The sequence below is a fragment of the Scleropages formosus genome, chromosome 9 (genome assembly GCF_900964775.1).
Source record: "Scleropages formosus chromosome 9, fSclFor1.1, whole genome shotgun sequence".
Classification (NCBI taxonomy): domain Eukaryota; kingdom Metazoa; phylum Chordata; class Actinopteri; order Osteoglossiformes; family Osteoglossidae; genus Scleropages; species Scleropages formosus.
In genome coordinates, this window is record NC_041814.1 from 4737438 (window position 1) to 4759067 (window position 21630).

Here is a 21630-nt window from a genome sequence, read left to right on the forward strand (position 1 = left end):
AGGCTGGACTATTGTAATGCTTTATTGTCGGGTTGTCCGTACCAGACTGTATCCAGGCTACAGTTGGTACAAAATGCTGCTGCAAGAATTGTTACTACTAGAACTAGGAAGTACGACCATATAACACCGGTACTTAAATCCTTGCATTGGCTCCCGGTCTCTTATAGAGTTGATTATAAAATCCTACTTTTGACCTATAAGGCAATACATGGCATTGCTCCGGGTTACCTTTGTGAGATCATTTTTATATCCCAGGACGATATCTCCGTTCATTAGATGTGTCACGTCCCACGGGGTCACTGCCCCTCCTGGTCAGAGGCGGCGCCACTCGGTGCCGCTAGGTAACACTCACGTATCATCTCACAGTCTCAAAGGACACGGAGGTATAAAAGGAGCCAGCGGAGCAGAACCACTTGCGGATTCTTAATCAGCGGTTCTATTGTGCTCTCTTGGCGATTAGTAGTCTCTTGTTCCCTCAGTCTGTTTCCTAGGTGTTCATGTTCTAGTCCCGAGTGCCCGTCCTTGTCAGTTCCTGCCTCTTGTTCTCCAGTCCTGTTCCAGTGTTCCAGTCCAGTATTTCGTCACGTCTCGGGGTTGCGGTCATACTCACAGAGTAGCGTTTCACTGTTCACCGTAGTTCAAACACCGTGTGTGTTTCCTGTTTCACTTCCACTGAGTGTCTTACAGTACGCACAGTGCACTTTTAACATCACCCTGCACGTGAGGTCATTTTACGTTTCGTACGTGTTCGGACGTAATAGCAACGCGTGTCCGTGTTGGACTCCCGTCCGGACGCTACAAGATGTAGGTTACCTAAAACTAAAAGTACCTGTGATCAGTAAGGCCTCAGTAAGAAGTCGCGCCTTTAGTTATAGAGCACCTAAACTGTGGAATAGTCTACCAGTTACTGTCAGAAATGCCCCATCTGTTTCTGTTTTCAAATCCCGCCTAAAGACTTATGTTCACTCAGGCATTCCACCTCGTAATGTAATTCAACCTGCTTTGGTTGTGTGTGTGTGTGGTTGTTTTTTTTTATCACCTTTATAAATGCATTTTAAATTTACTTAACTAACAAATTACTAACTCTCCTATCTTCTCGCTGAGCACTACCTCGCTACATAAGAGGATGGGTGGGCAGCCCCCGGCACTCGCACTGACAGAGGTTTTTTTTTCCTCCCTTGCCTTTTGGTTGGAAGTTTGTTCCTTTCCTCTGTGGCCAGTAGGCATACTTACAGCTTTAATAACTGCATGGGTACTGTAGTAAATATATAGACAACTGTCTATTTGCCTTATGCCTTTGTTCAGCGCTCTGTATCACTGTGTGAGAGGAGAGCTCTGAAATTAAATTTGAATTAAACTGAATACATGGAGTGGCTGGTGGCATCATGGTTGGAGTGGCTGCTTTTGGCTCCAGAGGTTGCCAGTTTGATTCCCGCCTCTGACTACAGTGCCCTTGAGTATGGTGCTTACCCTGCAATTGCCCCAGTACCTTCACCCGGCTGTGTGCCTGGGTACCTAGTTGTGTGGCCCTGTGATGGACTAGCGTTCATCCAGGGTGTGCCCCCCCACACCTTCAGCCTTGCACCTGTTGTCTCTGGGATAGGGTCTGGCTAACCATGACCCCGCTTGGGATAAGCAGTTATTGAAACTGGTTGGTTGAATGCATGGGATAGGTTTTGTTAAAAACATTAGATAAACTTTCAATTCATTTTAATTCTATTTCTACATTTTTATTTATTCTGTTTTCAACAGTGGGGGCATGGTGGTGCAGCAGGTTTGGTTGGGTCCTGCTATCTGGTGGGTCTGGGGTTCAAGTCCTGCTTGGGGTGCCTTGCGACGGACTGGCATCATTCTGGGTGTGTCCCCTCCCCTCCCCTCCCCTGCAGCCTGCATTGCCAGGTTAGGCTCTGGTTATCCATGACCCTGCTTGGGACAAGCAGTTTCAGCCTGTGTGTGTGTGTCTGTGTGTGTGTGTGCGCAGTATATTTTCAACAAATCATGCCGTAGTCTTAGTGTCCATCTATACAACTGGAAATATCAGGAGTGTGACAGGATACACTATGGGACACAAGTTTATTTTACTACCTTTATTAACATGAAGCAATATTAAAGTTGTCTACTTTTAAAATGATTGAAATAGAAAATAACTCACCTCCACAACCTCATATTCAGTGTTGTTCTGCATTACACACATGTAGCCCACCCACTCAATTCTGGTGTTTTTTAGCAGCATTGAGGTGAATCGGTGGTGTCTACAACAACACAACTTTGGGGATGCTACCGTTGCGTTGCTTCCCCAACTAGTCTGCAGGGTATGACTCTCGCTAGGGTGAGGAGAGGTCCAGTTAGCGTCGACGTGTAGATAATACTGTTATGAGTGCAAACCTCCATGCATCACACTTAGCAGACTCAACCCCCTTCTTTCCCAAACAAAAACCAGAATGTCAATGTGTCACAACACCCGGTTAAATAAGAACATTGATTTAATATAAAAACTACTAACGATCCACACATAAACATTAAGTACTCGAAACGACAGAAAACGAACACTTCTACCTGGTCTTTTTTTTATATAGTTCAGTCTTTGGTACCGTCTCGTCGTTGGCGCGCTTGCTGCAGCTCCTCTACCACTGCTAAGTACTCTGCCATTACTCACTGTTCGTGTGACGCAGGAAACCGATACGAAATGCGACAGCGACCTGTCCTCACATCCTCTTTCTCTCGAGGGTGGAGCGATGATTGATGGCGAGTCCCGGCGGCACTCTCTCTATGGTTCAGTCGCGCTGGGAAAACATGAGCACCTCCACTGCCCCACTGGTCACAGCTCTGGAAAAACTCGGTGCAACGGTGCTTTCCGTGACACACGTTCTGAGTTCCCCCTCTTTCCCTTAACTAATTAAACCAACTAACCTTCCCCCGCACGCCCGCTGGCTGTTAGGGTCGCGTAGCTTATCCAAACATCCGAGTGAAAACGAACCCAAACCGGCTCGTTCTCCTAGCCCGGTATCCTAAAAAACTTCCTTTCTCCCCACGCGGTTTTTTAACCTCTCCTCCCTACTTTCTCTTCTTCCACCTCTTTTATTATTATTATTATTATTATTATTATTATTATTATTATTATTATTTTTATTATTATTTTTTTTTTTTATAGAGCGCTCTTCTCACGCAGTGACACAGAGCGCTTAAGTTAACACAGGCAGAAAAATTGATACAAACAAAGAAGACAGTCAACTAATGGCTACCATAATGAAGAACTTATTGTAACAGTGCTGAGGGGAGTAAATGTGTAAATAGTTGGCATTAGTGTTTGTGTGTGTGTGTGTACATAGTTGTCTGTGGTTTCTGATTGGTTGTCATCCTATTTATGTTCAGTGTTAAAGAGTGGGATTCTGGGGAGTCCTGGGGGGGAACCCCTTAACCATAGGGTGCAGCAGGGGGGCTGGGAGTGACCCAGGGGGATTCTGAGGTGTTCTGTGTCTTGTACTGTCTGAAGTGTCTTTGTTAAGATTGCTGCTGGAGACATGTATGCTTTCCCTAAAGAGCACATTTCTTTTATCCTGTTTGTCAAGCTAGTTTCTAGTAGCTCCGTGGGGGGGATGCTACATTGGTGTCAGAGGCGGGATAGAACATACTCTGAGCGAGCAAACCCCAAAAACCGACCAGGGAAGAGAACATTCTTGGGAGATCGAAGACATTCAGCAGAAGACTTTGGAACTGCTGACCGCTCTGGAGCAGCTGTGGGGATCACCACCACGCTGGTGAGAGGCTTCCCTCGCGACGGTGTGCGGAGAAAGAGGTATTCCCCAACCACCGCCCAGCACGCCAGCCTCGGGGGAAACACCGCAGCGAACAGCGCTCTGCCTGCCGCGGTATTCGGGGACGGAGCCGTGGGAAACTTACGAGGCACTGACATCCGCCTAGCAGCGCAGCACAACGGTTGGGACACGGCAACTACAGCAGCACGGCTGGGGCTAGCCTTGGAGGGGAAAGCGCTGACCGTGCTGCTAGATGTGAGAGCAGACCAACACCACGAGCTGCCCACGCTCACGGCTGCCCTGAGACTATTATCGCGGGCAGCTCACAGCAAGACGATGTGGCAAAGGCGAAGCCCTTGGAGCGCTGGCTGCGGATATCCAGCTCCTGGTGCGGCGGGCGTACCCGCAATACCCCGCAGCTATCCAAGAAGACTTGGCGCTGCAGGCATTCCTCCGAGCGCTCGCCCCAAAACGCCTGCAGCAGCACGTTAGGCTTGCTGCCCCGGCTAACCTGGATGCGGCGCAGTGCGAGGCGGAACGCGCGGAAGCTGTCCTAAGGGAGGCGAAGGAGCCCGCACATTTTTGCCGCTCCCTGGAGGACGTCACTGATGACGAGGTGGAGGGAGAAGCTGCGTGCCAAGTCGAGGCACCGTCTGCGCGCCAACGGCCGCCTATCATCTGCTGGCGTTGTCAGAAGTGAGGTCACCAGGCGCGCCACTGCAGAGAGCCCGCCCCCGCGTCGTCTCAGGGAAACGGCAGAGGGACAGCGCCGTGAGGGGGGTTTCGCCCTGTGAGTCCGCCCCTTCTTGGGGCGTACCCTCGTTCCCGGTGGGATGCCTGGGGAAACTCCGCTGCCTCCGGCTGCCCTGCCTAAAAGAGGGCGTGCCCTGCGAAGCCCTCGTGGACACGGGGTCTACATTCTCGATCGTCCGCACCGGGGTGCTGCCTGGAACAGCGTGCCATCCCCCCAAGGGATGGACCGAGGTGTCAGCAAGCCTGCGCACGGTCACAGGAGAGACCGTGGCGATGTGGGGGAAAAGACGTTTGCATGTGGTTGTGGGCAACCAGCTGTTGGAGCACGAGTTCTGGCTCGCGGAGATCCAGGATCCATGCATTGTAGGAATGGATCTCCTAGCCAAGTCGGGGGCGGTGCTGGACCTGGGCAGACGGTCGCTACAGCTGGCAGGTGAGAACATTGCCCTCACTCACACGCGGCGGCGGCGGAAGAACCTCAAAACACGCGCCCTCTTCGCCAGTTCACGAGTGGAGGGGACCGGGGCTGCGCACCAAATGGCAGTTGAGGGAGAGCCCGAGGTACACAGCGGGGGCTCCTCTGGTGCAGGGTGCATCACGCAGCCCTCGGCTACGACTCGCGAAGCGGTACAGATGCTGTGGCAGCGCAGCGGGGCGGAATTAGAAGAGGATCAGCGAGAGCAGTTGAGGGAGCTCCTGAATGCCTTTATGGACATCTTTGCAGCCCGGGATGAAGACTGCACCAAGACAGACCTGGTGCAGCACCACATTGAGACAGGTGGCGCGGCCCCCATCCGCCTGCGGCGGCATCGCCTAGCGCTGGCGAAGAGGCAGATTGTGGAGGAAAAGGTGAGAGAGATGGCGGCAGCAGGCATCACTGAGCCCTCCAGCAGCTCCTGGTCAGCGCTGGCGGTCCTGGTGCAAAAGAAGGATGGCAGCTGGCGGTTCTGTGTGGATTATCATCGCCTGAAGGCTGTAACCAAACAGGACTCCTACCACGCATTGATGATGCGTTGGACTGCATCGCGGGGTCACATTGGTTCAGTTCTCTGGACCTGAGGAGTGGCTACTGGCAAGTCGCTTTGGTGCCGGAGGCCCGCGAGAAGACAGCATTCACCCTAGGGCGGGGCCTCTGGCACTTCACGGTCATGCCTTTTAGCCTGTGTAACGCGGCCGCCACCTTTGAACAACTGATGGAGCGGGTCCTGTCAGATGTGCCCAGGAGCCGGTGCATTGTCTACCTGGACGACCTGCTGGTGCACGCCTCCTCCTTTGAGTCTGTGCTGGCAAATCTGAAGGAGGTGTTCGCTGCCATCCGTGCGGCTGGGCTGAAGCTGCACCCCGCGAAGTGCAACCTCCTCCAGTGGCAGGTGAAATTCCTGGGCCACGTCATGGACGCGAATGAAGTGTCCACGGACCCCGACAAGGTGCAGCAGGTGCGAGGCTGGCCATCCCCAGAGAACGTGTTGGAGTTGCAGAGCTTCCTGGGACTGGCATCGTATCATCTCCGCTTCGTGCGTGGTTTTGCAGACATCGCAGCACCACTGCACTGCCTCACTGCTAAGGGCACCCCGTTCGAGTGGACCCCTGAGTGCGCAGCCGCCTTTCACCGCCTGAGGGAGGCTCTGGTGTCTGCCCCCATCCTGGCTCTCCCGATCCCTGGGAGGACTTTCATCGTGGACATGGACGCTAGCGATCAAGTCATTGGAGCTGTGTTGTCGCAGGCAGGAGATGGAGGTGAGAGGGTGGTCGCATTCTACAGCCGCCGGCTGAGTCGCCCAGAGAACTACTGTGTCACACGGCGAGAGCTCCTGGCCGTGGTGGCAGGGATTAAACATTTTCGTCCCTACCTCTACGGGACCAGGTTCCTGTTGCGGACTGACCACGTCTCGCTCACATGGCTCCTAAATTTCAAGGAGCCAGAGGGGCAGATAGCGCGGTGGCTGGAGCTGCTGCAGGGGTATGACTTTGAGGTCCAACACCGGCCAGGACGCCTGCAGGCCAACGCCGACGCACTTTCTCGGCGCCCTTGCAGTGCAGGCTCATGCAGGCACTGCGTTCGGCTGGAGGAGAGGCGAGCGACTGCAGACGAGACCTGCGCTGTGCTGGCAGCAGATGCGGCGAGCGATGGGGGATCCGCTGACGACACAGAGCTGTTCCGCCAGGCCCAGGAAGTCGATCCAGAGCTGGCGGTGGTGCGGGGCTTCCTCCAGTCGGGGCAGCGCCCACCCTGGACTGCTGTGGCCCCACACGGACCCACCATCAAGTCGTACTGCTCACAGTTGGACATCCTTGAGGTGGGGCTGCTGTATTGGCGTTGGGAGGGACCAGTGCCCGGCCAAGTCCTGTGGCAGCTCCTCATCCCCAGTAGCCTCAGGGAAGATGTGTTGCAGCAAGTGCACGGTCCCACCGGCATCGGGCACTTCGGCGTGGCGAAGACGCTGCACTGGCTGCGCCAGCGGTTTCATTGGGCGGGGTGCCGCCAAGACGTGGAGGTGTTCGTGCACTGCTGCGATGCCTGCACAGCGCGTAAGGGCCCCAGTGACCGGTCGCATGACCCCCTGCAACGACTTCAGTGGGGCGCCCCAATGGAGTGCGTCGGCGTGGATGTGCTGGGACCCTTTCCCCGCACTGATCAGGGAAACCGCTACGTGCTCATGGCCATGGACTATTTCACCAAGTGGCCCGAGGCGTACGCAGTACCGGACCACAGTGGAGTGGTTGGTGGAGGAGATGTTGTGCTGTTTTGGGTCACCAGAGGAGCTGCACAGTGACTAGGGCAGGAACTTTGAGTCACAAGTCATGAAAGAGGTGTGCGACCGGCTGGGGGTGCGGAAGACGCGCACCACGCCCCTTCATCCACAGAGCGATGGACTGGTGGAGCGCTTCAACTGGACGCTCACCACGCAGCTCTCTCTGCTTACCTCCCGACATCAGCGCGACTAGGACAGACACCTGCCCCTGGTCCTGTGGGCGTGCCCCTCTGCCGTCCGGGAGTCCACCGGCTGCACCCCTGCCCTGCTCATGTTCGGACGCGAGCTGAGGACTCTGGTGGACTTGGCTTTCGGCAGCCTGCCGGAGCCTGAGGTGGGGGTGAAGTGGGTCCAGAGTACCTTCAGCAACTGTGGTGGCGTTTGGAGTCCGCGCACGCTTTTGCCAGGCGCCATCTGACGGAGGCTGGGGGGCGGCAGAAGCACGCATACGACACCCACTGGCCCCAGGAGACCAGGTGTGGGTATACAATCCCCAGAGGAAACGCGGGCTCTGCCCTAAGCTCGCAGACAGCTGGGTGGGTCCCTGCGTGATTCTGGATCGGCTGTCATATGTCGTCTACAGGGTGCAGATGGGGCCAGGGCGTCAGCCGGTGGTTCTACACCGTGACAGACTCGCCCCCTACCATCCCAAGGAATCTGCACCGGGGCATCCCGGAGAGAGTCCACCAGGTCCAGCGGGCTCACCGTCCCCACACAGACCCAGGAGGGTGCGCAGGTCGCCCTTTGCACCTCGGGGACTTTGTGCTTTCGGGGTCGACAGTCGCTGGGACGGCCGACTGCTAAAGGGGGGGGCAATGTACAGTGCTGAGGGGAGTAAATGTGTAAATAGTTGGCATTAGTGTTTATGTGTGTGTACATAATTGTGTGTGGTTTCTGATTGGTTGTCGTCCTATTTATGTTCAGTGTTCAAGAGTGGGATTCTGGGGAGTCTCGGGGGGAACCCCTTAACCATAGGGTGCAGCAGGGGGGCTGGGAGTGACCCAGGGGGATTCTGAGGTGTCCTGTGTCTTGTACTGTCTGAACTGTCTTTGTTAAGATTGCTGCTGGAGACATGTACGCTTTCAATAAAGAGCATGTTTCTTTTTATTCTGTCTGTCAAGTCAGTTTCTAGTAGCTCCGTGGGGGGATGCTACATTATTATAGGGCTATAAGTATACCTACTGGCCACCGGGGAAAGGAACAAAAACTCCCAACTGAAGGCTGAGGGAGAAAAAACCTCTGGGGGTCCACGGGCCAGTGGTTGCCCACCCTTCCTGGGTATTCTAGAAAGTAACAATTTGTAAGCCAATGTTTAACAAGTAATTATTATTAACAAGCAAAGTCGCAAGCACTTTCTCAACCAGCACCGATTAGGCAGCCCCCAAAATGACATTTTTCCTGCGAATAAACACCGAAAAACAACTTACAATATAGGAACAAAAAAGAAGACATCGTTACAAAACTATAACCCTCTCCATATTTATACAACTGTTTTACACCAATAAACTTTACACCCAAAATACACAAAACAACATGCCATGGGAACAGATTGCGTAGGGCTAGACACACAAATATATTTGTAAGCATTTAGTAATGCTTAATTTTGCAATAAAAAGCATATAAAATACACATATCTCTCTTTATTTGTTAAGTAGTTTCTGTAAAGGTTTTAGATATAGCTATAATGATAAATAAAAATGGTGACTAAAATCCAACTGGAAAATCCATTAGGTGCTGAGAACCACCTCCCAGTACTCCTCCTCCTTTCTCTTCTGAGTGTTTTTACTGCCAAAGAGTGGCCTGAAATGGAAACGCATGCCAATTTTGTACTGCAGCTAAGAAATTTTGTAAAATAAGTGAAGGAATTGCAATTAGAAATACATGAATAAACTTGGAAATGTTTGTACCTTTGAAAATTTGTGATTCGGATGATTGTAACATGAGGTGCATGTGTACACATTTTATCTTAATATCCATATAGTCTATTGCATACTATATAGTTGTTTCCCGTAACTGCCTGTAACAAGTTCAAGACTCTGGTTATACCGTACGATACCTGCAGGACCTGATCACTTGATATGGCTCTGCCACAGTCCTACACTGCTCCACCTCTCACAGTTTGGTGATTATGACTTGTAAGAGGTCGAAAATCAAAAATATGAAGATTCTTGGTTGTGGCTTCAGTGTGGTGGAATGAGTTCCCTCTGTCCCTCAGAACAGCTGAATAACTCACACACACACACACACATTTTCAGAACCGCTCATCCCATACGGGGTCACGGGGGAACCGGAGCCTACCCGGTAACAGAGGGCGTAAGGCCGGAGGGGCAGGGGACACACCCAGGACAGGACGCCAGTCCGTCGCAAGGCACCCCAAGCGGGACTCGAACCCCAGACCCACCGGAGAGCGGGACTGCGGTCCAACCCACTGCGCCACCGCACCCCCCCCAGCTGAATAACTATTCAATTAATTTTTATAGAGTGCTCTTCTCAGGCAGTACCACAGAGCGCTTGAACACAGGCATAAGGCAAAGAAACGAATACATCAGACGAAGAAATGACAGAACTATCATAATACATTATCAATGGTTTTACAAAGCTATAAGTATGTCTACTGGCTATGGAGGAAAGGAGCAAAAAACTCCCAACTGAAAGTTGAGGACAAAAAAACTTCTGCAACTTCAAGTGCTAGTGGCTGCCCACCCCTCCTGGGCATTCTAGATTAAATAAGACTTCTAAGTCAGTTTACAGGTAACAATGGCATTGTTGCTATATGGTAGCTTGATTTCTGAGTTCAGCAAGGTACATCTCAACCATCATGGCGGTTGGTCATCTTCAGTCAGCATGGGGTGCTTCTCTAATGGCCTGCTGGCCTCCTCAGGTCTTATTGTAGGAAGACAATGCTCTACAAGAAGAAATTGTTAGTAATTTATAACTTAAAGAAATGTTAAACATGTTTTGATACAGAGGTGGGACTGAAACACACACACACACACTTATTGTCTGAAACCGCTTGTCCCAGGCGGGGTCAGGGCAAGCTGGAGCCTAACCCAGCAACATAGGGCACAAGGCTGGAGGGGTAGGGGACATACCCAGGACAGGATGCCAGTCCATCACAAGGCACCCCAAGCAGGACTTGAACCCCAGACCCACCCAGACAGTAGGACCCGGCCAAACCCGCTGCGCAGCTGCACTCCCTTACTGAAACACAGCCAAGTGGAATTAAATTTCCTGGTGATATGCCCCTGGTTATTGTCTACAAATGCATCAATAGAACTGCTCCCAGCTATTTACATGACTTGATCAACCACTACACCCCAGCCAGACCACTTCGCTCATCTGTTTCTGCTTGCTTGGTGGTCCCGCGCATGAAAAGTAAAGCACGGAGGTCCTCGGTTCTGGCTCCTTTGTGGTGGAATGACTTTCCCCTCTCACTCAGAACTGCAGAAACTCTGTCTACATTCAAGAAGGATCATCCCCAGATAAGCCTTTACTCCTGCATTGTATGTGAATGTTTGTACCTTATTAAAAAAAAGACGAAGGTTATCAGGATTCATCTATTCTGCAATTTATGCACCTACGCGAGCGATGAACATCAGTGCATCAAGTGGAAAGTAACAAACTAGGTTTACTTAAGAATCACATGTCTGCAGCTATGTCTCTTTCTCTTAATGTAATGCACAAATTGTATTTTCACTGAGATGTAAGTTGCTTTATAGAAAAGTGTCTGATAAATGAATAAATGCAAATATATTCCTAAGTGAATATTTAAGTCTTTAGTCTGGATCTGAAAACTGATACAGACGGAGCATTTCTGACAGTAACTGGTAGAGTATCCCACAGTTGAGGTGCTCTATTGCTAAAGGTGTGACCTCCTCCTGAGGTCTTATTGATCACAGGTACTTTTAGATATCCTGCATCCAATGAATGATGTCATCGTCCTGGGATATAAGAATCAATAATCTCACAAAGGTGTGGGGGGTGCAGTGGCACAGTGGGTTTGACTGGGTCCTGCTCTCTGGTGGGTCTGGGGTTCGAGTCCTGCTTGGGGTGCTTTGCGACAGACGGGTGTCCTGTCCTGGGTGTGTCCCCTCCCCCTCCAGTCTTGCCCCCTGTGTTGCCAGGTTAGGCTCCGGCTTCCCGCAACCCCATATGGGACAAGTGGTTTCAGGCAATGTGTGTGTGTGTAATCTCACAAAGGTAAGCTGGAGCAATGCCATGTACTGCCTTATAGGTCAAAAGTAGGATTTTATAATCAACTCTAAATGTAACAGAGAGCCAATGCAGTGGATTCAGTACCAGTATTACATAGTCATACTTCCTAGTTTTAGTGACAATTTTCATAGCAGCATTTTGTACCAACTAGCCTGGATACAGTCTGGTATTGACAACCTGACAGTAAAGTATTACAATAGTCCAGCCTGCTTGGAACAAAAGCATGAACCAGTTTCTCAGCATTCTGCCTACATAGGAATTGCCTTAATTTAGCTATGTTTCTCAAGTGAAGGAAGCACAACTTAATCAAAGCATTTACACGCACACAGACTGAAACTGCTTGTCCAGAGTGGGGTCATGGCAAACCCACCTGAAAGCATTTACATGAGATACATGTAAATGACAGCTTTCCATCCAACAAGTCACCCATCCACCGCAAGTACTTTTGTTTTGTTGGCATTCAGAGATAAAAAATTTATTACTCATCCATAGTTTTATATTGGTAAAGCAATTAACTAAAGACACCACATGTAACGGGTCATCAGGCTTAAACACAACATATAGCTGTGTATCATCGGCATATCAGTGGAAACTTACATTGTGTTTGCAAATAATATTACCCAGTGGTAACATATAGCATGAGAGCAATAATTGACCTAACACAGAGCCCTGAGGCACACCATATCGAACTGTAGTTGAGACTGAGGGGGTGCAGTCATCAGATTTCAGAACAAATTGTTCACGGTTAGCTAAATTTGAGTCTAACCACTTCAGGACAGTACCTCTTAGTCCAACCAGGTTTTCAGGTCTATTCAGTAGGATATGATGCTCAAATGCAGAACTTAAGTCCAATAACATAACAACAGAGATCTGACTAGCATCAGAAGAAATGAGAATATCATTAACATCACATGTGAGTGTTCAAGAACAGTCTGAAAACAAACCTCTTTTAGCCCCTCTCCTGATGTCTGCGCTCCATAAAGCAGTGGCCCAGCAATTAGTGTAGTTCTCTCATAGCGCCTGGGTGGTGTCAGCGAACATGGGTTTGATCCCCACTCAGTCTGTGTAAAGTTTGCATGTTCTCCCTCCCACAGTCCAAAGATATCCCGTTCAGGTGGATTGATGACTATAAAAACCACCCATAACATGTGAGTGAGAGACAAAGTATTTTTTACTTGTAGGTAGATGATCTGGTGTAAGTAAGAGTGTAAGTCATATTGGGTGAATAAGGTGTGGACTAATACTATTATTAAATGGTTGTGTTGGACAAAGACTGTATTATGTATCTGCAACTGTAACTCTCTGTCTGTTGGTGCTTTTGTTTACTCTGACCTGGATGCCAGTTTGAAGAAAAGTGTCTGCTAAATGAATAAATGTAAGTAAAAAATGTAAGTGCAGAAGACATACAACCTGAAATATATGTTGTTGTGACAAAGCATCATATTAAATGGAAATGAAGGTGAAAGTTAAATTACCTTAAGCACTTTTACTGTATAAGAATTATTACACTGAAAAATTTACAGAAAATTTACAGTTAGGAAATGTAGGGATAATTTGTAAAATGTAGCTGAACACAATCTGTTTCTGTCCATTTTGTAAAGTTATGCTGATACTTCACTACATGAGCAACCAAGCAAACCACTTCAATCAAAACCTTTTGTATGGGAAATCTTTGTTACTTAATGGCAATACTGTACTGTATTTTAAACAATTTTTGTTACCTTGACACACCAGAGAGCTTAGCTCCCACATATTGGTACTTAATCAAATGACAACCTTTTACAGTACAAAGTCAATAATTCAACTTTCTCTTGCATATAACATGTAGAACAAATACTGTAACAAACAACTGACCCAATGTATATTCACCACTGTTGTATTAATTAAAATTCACTTTAATTAGTTTGCACAGGGTTGGTTGCCTGCACAAGGCTTGGTTTAGTAAAGTCCATGTGATTTAGAGCCCAGCAAATTAGCACAGTCTCAGTTGTTGCTTTTGTCCACAGAGCCACTCAAATCATAGTGCAATAAAATCAGCATTTTTCATGCTATCGATGTTATAACCTCACAGTTGGCATCTCCAGTTATTTTTCTACATGCAGACTATATCAAAATGTATTTTTTAAAATATATTTTATTATCAGGGGGGTGCGGTGGCGCAGTGGGTTGGACCGGGTCCTGCTCTCTGGTGGGTCTGGGGTTCGAGTCCTGCTTGGGGTGCCTTGTGGCGGACTGGCGTCCCGTCCTGGGTGTGTCCCCTCCCCCTCCGACCCTACGCCCTGTGTTGCCGGGTAGGCTCCGGTTCCCCGCAACCCCGTCTGGGACAAGCGGTTCTGAAAATGTGCATGTGTGTGTGTATTTTATTATCAAGTTCTCAAAATAAGTGATTCAAAATACTATTGTTTACCTTTTTTTGATTCCACTCTTGCACTTTTGTTTATACAATCAAGCCATTACATAATTTATTGAATTACATGTAATGCACATTAAATATGCCATTCTGCTCAGTGTGTAATATTCAAAATCTGGTGTCTGGTTTATATACAGTATATCTGAGGCTCCCATTTCTATGGTTTAAAATGCATTTTAAAAAGTACGAAACAATTACAAGAAATCACTGTTTGATTTAAAGAAACCACTAATCAGTACAGACAGAAGTTAACAAAGATGTAAAAGTAAAATTTCCATTAATCACTCCCAGTTTCAAACAAACTCTTGCATTTATGTACAATATCTTGGAAGGGCAGGCCCTTCACAAAAGGCCCTACATACTTATCCTAACACACAGCACAGCTGAGGAGCACACAGTTGGGTGTGTCCTGGCTCTCCGGCAGGACAGTGGTAGAGTATCTCATAGCTGTCTGCCTGCAGCATATGTGCTCCAAAACAAAGTATAGAGCACAACACCATGACAACTATAAATCCTGAGCTTCACACAAACTACTCAGTGGGATCTCATCACACTGGAAAAATGTTAATTAACCCTTTTGTGAAACCTTTCTCAAAACCTATATCTAATAAGTAAACATGCATTAAATGTGCATTAAAAAGCTAACTCAGTGAGTGCAAAAGTAATCAATTTACAGTTCTTTTGTATTTCTTTTAATTTAGCACATGAAATACCTGAATTTGTGGTTCAAGTTTTTGCTCATAGTTTCTTGCATTTTCATTTGAATGTAAGGACAATACTGTGTATTTTCAGTGCACAGAAGCCTGTGAAATACAGGCAGTGAGGTGGTACGGTATCGTCAGATCTTCTCCACATAGTTCCCAGGAAATAGGCCTTCCTTGCCTCGGAACCTTCCTGTCCACCAGCCGGATGGGTCTGGAGGTCAACAAATAGATGATGTCAGACCATTGCACAGATCAGCTGGCCACACTTTTTCACTGTTGCACACAGCCTCACCTTCCCTGAGTAGATCAATTATGTCATTGACATCGAAGCTTAACTCATCGACATCCTGGCCCACGTATTGGTAGAGGGCCCTGCAGCGGGGGCCCTGAGGACGAGGTTGAGGCTGGGGCCGACTTGAGGGAGCAGGAGGTGGACGTGCCTGACTAATACTCTTTTTTCTTTGCATTCTGGGATATAATGCGGGAGACACAAAAAGAGCAAATGAAACAACAAACATGTGAAAGTGATCATATTTCAGCTTTTGTTCTGTTTCTTCTTGACACCAATTCGACAGTTCTGGCAGGCTGTCTCAGATGATTGTGCAGGTTTTAATGTAAAATGTTTTCGGACACTTAATTTACATATTTGAATAATTTACTGAAGAGGATTAATTATGTAATGAAACTACATGTTTTGACCATTTGGATTTCAGCACGACCATAATACACAGCTCATCTGCTTCATTGTGTATCTTTAAAATAAATGAGAGCACTAATTATGAATTTAAATTGCTCTTATCAATTTAAACTATTATTTTCTTATATTCAGTGAACAGCTTACTGAAGGTTGGAGTAACACAGAACAGGGCATTTAAAAACATGGACTTATAACCTGAACTTTGCCAGTCGAAACCTAGGCCACACACAATTGCTGTATGAAATTGAAGCAAGGTACTTAACCTAAATTGTATCAATGGAACATTAAGGTGTAGAGAGGGTTATTAGTTAAAAATTGCCTTTCATAAAAGCATCACCTAAACAACAAACATTTTAGATCCAACAAAGGAAAATTTCTTGACACACAGGTTGCTGGGAGGAATCAGATTTTAAAGACAAGCATTAAGAAGGTTCACTCAGTTGAACACAAACAATATTCTACCAACACTATGAGCAAATGAGCAAGAGAAACCTTGCAACAGTGAGGGAGACAAATTCATCTGCTGAAAGCACTACCATCTTACCCAGCAATTTGCTTTGTCCAAGGTTTTTGCTAGGTTGCAGAAACCTGTTATTTTGATATTTTATCAGTTGCACCTTACAGTTTGTTTTGGTTTTGTTCCATTTCCTTCATTTCCTAATCTCTGTTATAAAATTCAGTAAATAAAAAATGGCGGACAGTCTCTCAAGCGAGACCCATTGACTTGTTCCCACTTTTGCAGATTGTATGCCAGAGGTCTTTACTACAGGAAGTGTTTCTCACTTTTTGTGGTTGGTTGGTTCTTTTGTTCTTAGTGTTTATTTGGTGTAAGAGAAAAGGCTGTGTGAGTGTATGGAAACCTTACCCAGCCACACCCTGGTCAGGCACGTTGAGGAAGTCCAGGTTTCTTGGCTGCATTTGGCTGGGATTCTGTCGAGTCTTTAAGGACCCTAATTTTGGGGGCCCAGAGCTTGGGGGCCGGCCCATCTTCTGAGGTGCGGAGTATGTCTGTTCCCTCTGCGGTGGGTGGCTGACATTTCTCTGGGAAAACTGAGCCCTACCATTCTGGTGTCCTACACATGTCGTGATGAAACAGTCAGACATACTTAATGAACACAAAGGTCAATTCTAAAGCCTGATCCTGAGAGTACACTCTTTACCTAGGTTTTCACACCTGTTAAGCTCTTAAAACTTGCTCTGTTAAACTGAAGACTACAGTCTGGTTTGATAAAAATTTGTTTCATCTAATCTTTTATACCAAAGAGATTCATGTTGGAGTGTTTGTGCTGATAGTGCGGAAATAAAAATGTCAGTTAAATGTCTGCAATTGTCTTAATGTCTTTCCTTGTCTTATAAGTATTATTACCATACCTGTATTTCTAATTTCAGACAATTTTACAACTTACTGTACATGTGTAAACTACTGTATATTTGCTGTGTGGTGTGGCATCAAATCAATTTTTATTTCACCTTAATCTAGACAGTCTATGTCTTGTTTTTGCTGTACACCTGGGTATAGTGAAATTACTGTCATAAATAACAAAAATAACAGTTAATAGTTAATTTGAAATATATAGTTAATAATACACACATATAATGTAATTTCATATATAAAATGAATGATGCACCTGTTTCTTGTAATGCTTAAAAAATAATATTTACTATAGGTGTTTTGCATGAATAAAATTCATGTTAACTGTTTAGTTTGACTACAGACTTACATCCACAGAGGAAGAGGAACTGAAAATGGCAGAAATAATACATTTTCACATATTTTCATATCACTTCATAATCAATATAATGCTGAAATTTGCTTATAATGTAATGATTAAGGGCTTAGAGTTGTAAACTAAATTATTTGTTTTCAACATTCCATGACACCCTTGCTATCATTTCCTTTTCATTAGCCTGTATTTCATCACTATTAAAAAAAAAATACTGGTTAACTGCAGTCTCATTAAGTGGTGCTGGACAAATTCTGATCAGCAGCTGAATGAATCAGTAATCACTTCTTGTACATTCACTGCGAGATGATCAAGGTACTTGCCTTTGCTTGGGGCCGGGGCTCTTCTTCCTCCGCTCTGAAGCACATTCTTTTTGGTGGGTTCTAAAAAAGACATTTGCACATTGACACAGCATTCCTTTTTCTTCCAGTTAACATGGCATTTAGGGCAATTGTTATGAGATATAACAATCTTGTGCAGGGACAGCTGATGTTGTAGTAGTTAGAGCTCCTTGCTTTGAATTCAAAGATTACAGGTTTATTTCCTACGTCTAACTTCAGTACCCTTAAGTAAGGTACCTCAAATTGCTCCAGTAAAATTACTTAGCTCTATGGATGGGTAAATAATTGTAATATGCTTTGGAGAAAAGCGTCAGATAAATGCAAGGTCTGACATATTCTTTTACTATACAAACAGTAACTTTCCACAAACTGGAAGTCAAAACATGTAATGATGTGTACAGAGATGTACGAGTCAGAAAAAGGGCTAATATAGATCTGGTTTTCCTCATTTCCAGCAATCCCTTAATAGTTCTGCTTCAGCATTCCTCTCCTGTTTGGCCCCTCTTGACCATGTCTCTTGTCTTTGTCCCTGTGCCACTCACTGGATGTCTTAGGGAGACCATCTCCAACGCTGACAGTGAGTGTCTTCCCTCCGGGCTTTAACTGGGCTAGGTCTCCCTGTCCCCGCTGAAAGACAACGATGCGAGAGCTGCCACCACCCCAGCCCTCCTTCTTCACCTTGAACTCCAGTCTGTGTGTGGAAGGGATATGAAGGGCAGAAGCATGTATACAATGGGGAGAAATAAGGAGTTCATTAATATTGCTCCAGATGTTTTTTCATGTACATTGTTTATGTGTAAAAAACATATGTAAAAATATATTCTCACAAGATAGCAGTTAACAAGCATATGGAGAGTGAAATGCATACTGTACATAATTTAAAGTACAAAAAATGCTCTTTACATAATTTATTAGAGGTGGAACTTGCCATTTTCAAATTCAGCATTCCATAATGAAATTGTCCATATCCTCTGATTAAACATGTATACATGTTTTAAGACACTCTTAACTGAGTATGTAGCGAAGCAGGATTTTTCATAGTGAGGCAATACTGTACTTAAATATATGTAATGCCCACACCACCCCAAGCAGGGTCACAGCAAGCCAGAGCCTACCCAGCAACAGAGGGCATAAGGCCAAAGGGAGAGGGGACACACACTGGACGGAACACTAGTCCGTCACATAGCACCCAAGTGGGGCTTGTTCTAGTGGCATATATGTCCTACATGTTCTACCTATAGATGTGTGAAAGAGTGTTTGTGTGTGTGTGAGGAGGCATCCGCACCGGTCACTGAAGGAGAGTGACAGCTTGCTTTTGGTCACCTCTTCATAGCGCTTGCATAACAGGCTAAGGAACTCTGTTTTGAAGGTGGACTCCAGCAAACTGTCATACTGAGCCTCATGCAAGATGAAGAAGTCATCTTGCCTTGTGCTAGGGTATGGGAAACATGACAGCACAGGGTGACTTTTCACACTCAGAGGTGCCAGGGAAAGGCAGATCATATCCAGTCCAAGCTCAGTGACCCAATGGTGATTAGAGAAAAAGCACAGTTGAGCTCTAATGAGGATACAAAGTTACATCATCGGGTGCAGTTTGTGAACACTGAAAAATGAGCTATTGAATACATAATGGCTTGCTGTTATTACTGTCACTGCTTAATAGTAATTCTTAATATTAATTCTAACAGTTCTAGCAATTTATATTTTCTCCTTTTCAGAAGCACTTTTAATTAATATTTTTATTTTTAACATTATAGTGATTAAGTATCATTATAGTGACTAAGTGTTTACATGATCAATACACACTGTTGTGAAAAATACCAGTAAGAATTTAGCTCAAGTTTGCAAATGTGCTCACAGGTCGTTTACATCAGTGGTTTAGATTATCTTTTTTTACAGGATGTGGAACAAGTTCATGAGCAAAGCATCATGTCATTTCCTGTATCAGTAATTTTTGTTCTATTCAAAACACACAGGCCCACTCACAATGTACCAAGTGGCAATGACATCAGCATCATTGCAGATGCTGTGGTTTGGCCTTCTATAAAAGCAGGAGGTGTGACAGCTTCGAAATAATTCATGGTCTGCTCCCTGCAGCAACCTGCCTCCTCACCTGAGCGATATGCTGCGAATGCTTCCAATCTCCATTTTTCGCTTGAGTACTTCCTTGATCTGCCCCTTCTCGGGCCCCTTTTTCACCTTCTCACGACCAATCAAGTAGATCCCCTTGGGTGTCAGAATCAGGTCCCTTTTGATTGACTGGATGAGATAGTAAGTGAACATCTTTTAAGTGCCAAAATTGAACTGGAAGTCAATAATTAAACTTACAGTCTCTTTCTTAATATAGAGTAGGGTGAGTTGGCCTACTGAATATTAAGAATACACCCATTCCTTGATTTGTGAAAACAACAAATTATCACTTTCACAAACCCACTGAATTATGATCAATATTTCCTTTTGCCTATGATGAAAATTTCAGTGAACTTCTACAGGCAGCAATATGTTTTGAGTTGGCATTTAGCAGTCCGTGTTTTGCATCTCTGTGGTAACAAACAAAATAATAGTGTATACTGTATTGTCCCTCAAGGTGCCTCCTTGCGCTGTGCATTCTGATTATTTGCTGTTTAAAAACAAACTAATTTGAATTGTTCTCTAGGCTAGCTTCTTGTCTCTCAGTATTAACTTACCTACTAGTCCACTGTTTATTATATTTAGGCTAGTTTTTGATAAAATAGGAATAATCTTTTATATTTGTAACATTTTTGTTGAGTATTCCTTCCTTTTTCTTCATCATTTTCTTCATACATTATGTACATAGACAGATGTATATATGTATAGTACTATATTTTACTACTATATTGCTAATTTTTTAATAACAGTTGTAAATTTTTGTAATTGTCATCTACATAGGAAGAATATTTCCTATAGTGCTTGGGCTTTTGGGTGATTTTTGAGTGTACTTGAGTTCTGCTAGGAATAAGTTAAAATTTCCTCATAAGAATGAATGGCTTTTGCTTTTTATGTATGAATTTTCACTTAATGAATGGATTTCCACAAACATATTAGTTATGTAAATGGCTGTATACATCTCAGATATATACAATCAATATACTTGCCTTAAACCTGCGGTCAAACTTGTTGACTGAATCAGCAAAGTCAACTCTCTCCCTCTTGGCCAGGAACTGCCTAAGCTCAGGCCGCTCCTCCATGCCCAGGTAATCTCCCACGAAGTTCCTGTTGATGCTGTTTCTACGTCGCTCCTTGTAGTTGTACAGGATGTCCGAGGCTGAGTGTGTGCAAAGACAGAGGAGTGCATCAGGGTCAGCTTGCAGCAGGGTGAACAGCTGGGTGCCCTTGTGATCAGATGATATAGACTACAGACTTAGCTATTAGATGTAACCCCGTGACATGACCTCATCATCACTAAAGCAGGTAACACTGTAGTTTAAAATGAATGCTTTAGCTTCATCAAATGAAGGGCCTTGCAGTATAAAAATATGCAGCTGTGTAAATCTTTCTGATGACACTGCTAGGTTACAGATGCAGTAGACGCCCACCTTTTTTTTTTTAAACTCTTACACCCACCATGTCCAACCACATCACTCACCCTCCTCTCTCATTTGCTCATACTTCCTTCTAGCTATGTACTTCCTCCATGCCTTCTGGATGGTTCTGGCAAATGTGTCAAACTTCCGCTCTCTCATCTCCTCCAGTAAGAAGAGCTGGAAACAGCAGTTAGAAGAAAGTATGTTTCTGCAGTGTTAGGATGGCAGGCTGTGTGTTCAGAATGCAGGAGACGGCCTGCATTCTGAGAGACTGAACCTGAGTTCAGAACGACTAAAAAGTAAAAGTACAAGCTTTATATCTTTCTCATTGGGTCCAGGAGATTAATCTGATATGTTTTGAGCAAGAAAGAAGGGTAGATTTTGCATTGGTTTACATTTATTCATTTAGCAGACACTTTTCTCCAAAGCAACTTACAATGAATACTATGTAGTACTACTAGCCCACACACCTTATTCACCAAGGTGACTTACAATGCTAGATACACCACTTACAATGGGTCACTCATCTATACATCAGTGGAACACACTCTCTCTGTGTCATTCACACAATATGGAGGAACCTGAACAGCATATCTTTGGATTGTGGGAGGAAACCCATGCAGGCACGGGGAGAACATGCAAACTCCACACAGACTGAGCAGGGATTGAACCTACATTCTCTTGCACTACCCAGACACTGTGAGACAGCAGCACTACCCACTGTGCCACCATG

General features: G+C 45.8%; 1 protein-coding gene across 2 annotated transcripts in view; it reads right to left on the reverse strand.

The window, feature by feature from the left end:
• Positions 1 to 13776: 13776 nt before the first annotated feature.
• The window catches only part of myo1f (myosin IF), a 39502-nt gene continuing 31648 nt past the window's right edge, over positions 13777 to 21630 (reverse strand). The window contains exons 20-29 of one of the 2 annotated variants that reach the window (XR_001964963.1): positions 20960 to 21074; positions 20469 to 20638; positions 19466 to 19611; positions 18638 to 18784; positions 17895 to 18043; positions 17335 to 17394; positions 16153 to 16360; positions 14883 to 15058; positions 14600 to 14801; positions 13778 to 13809 (exon numbers count right to left, since the gene is read on the reverse strand). Coding sequence is in view for 1 of the 2 variants with exons in the window: in XM_018728324.2 (XP_018583840.1) it covers positions 14725 to 14801; positions 14883 to 15058; positions 16153 to 16360; positions 17335 to 17394; positions 17895 to 18043; positions 18638 to 18784; positions 19466 to 19611; positions 20469 to 20638; positions 20960 to 21074 (1248 nt within the window). In the remaining variant the exon portion in view is untranslated. Of the gene's footprint in view, positions 14802 to 14882; positions 15059 to 16152; positions 16361 to 17334; positions 17395 to 17894; positions 18044 to 18637; positions 18785 to 19465; positions 19612 to 20468; positions 20639 to 20959; positions 21075 to 21630 lie in introns of both variants that reach the window. The other variant, XM_018728324.2, reaches the window with a different exon arrangement.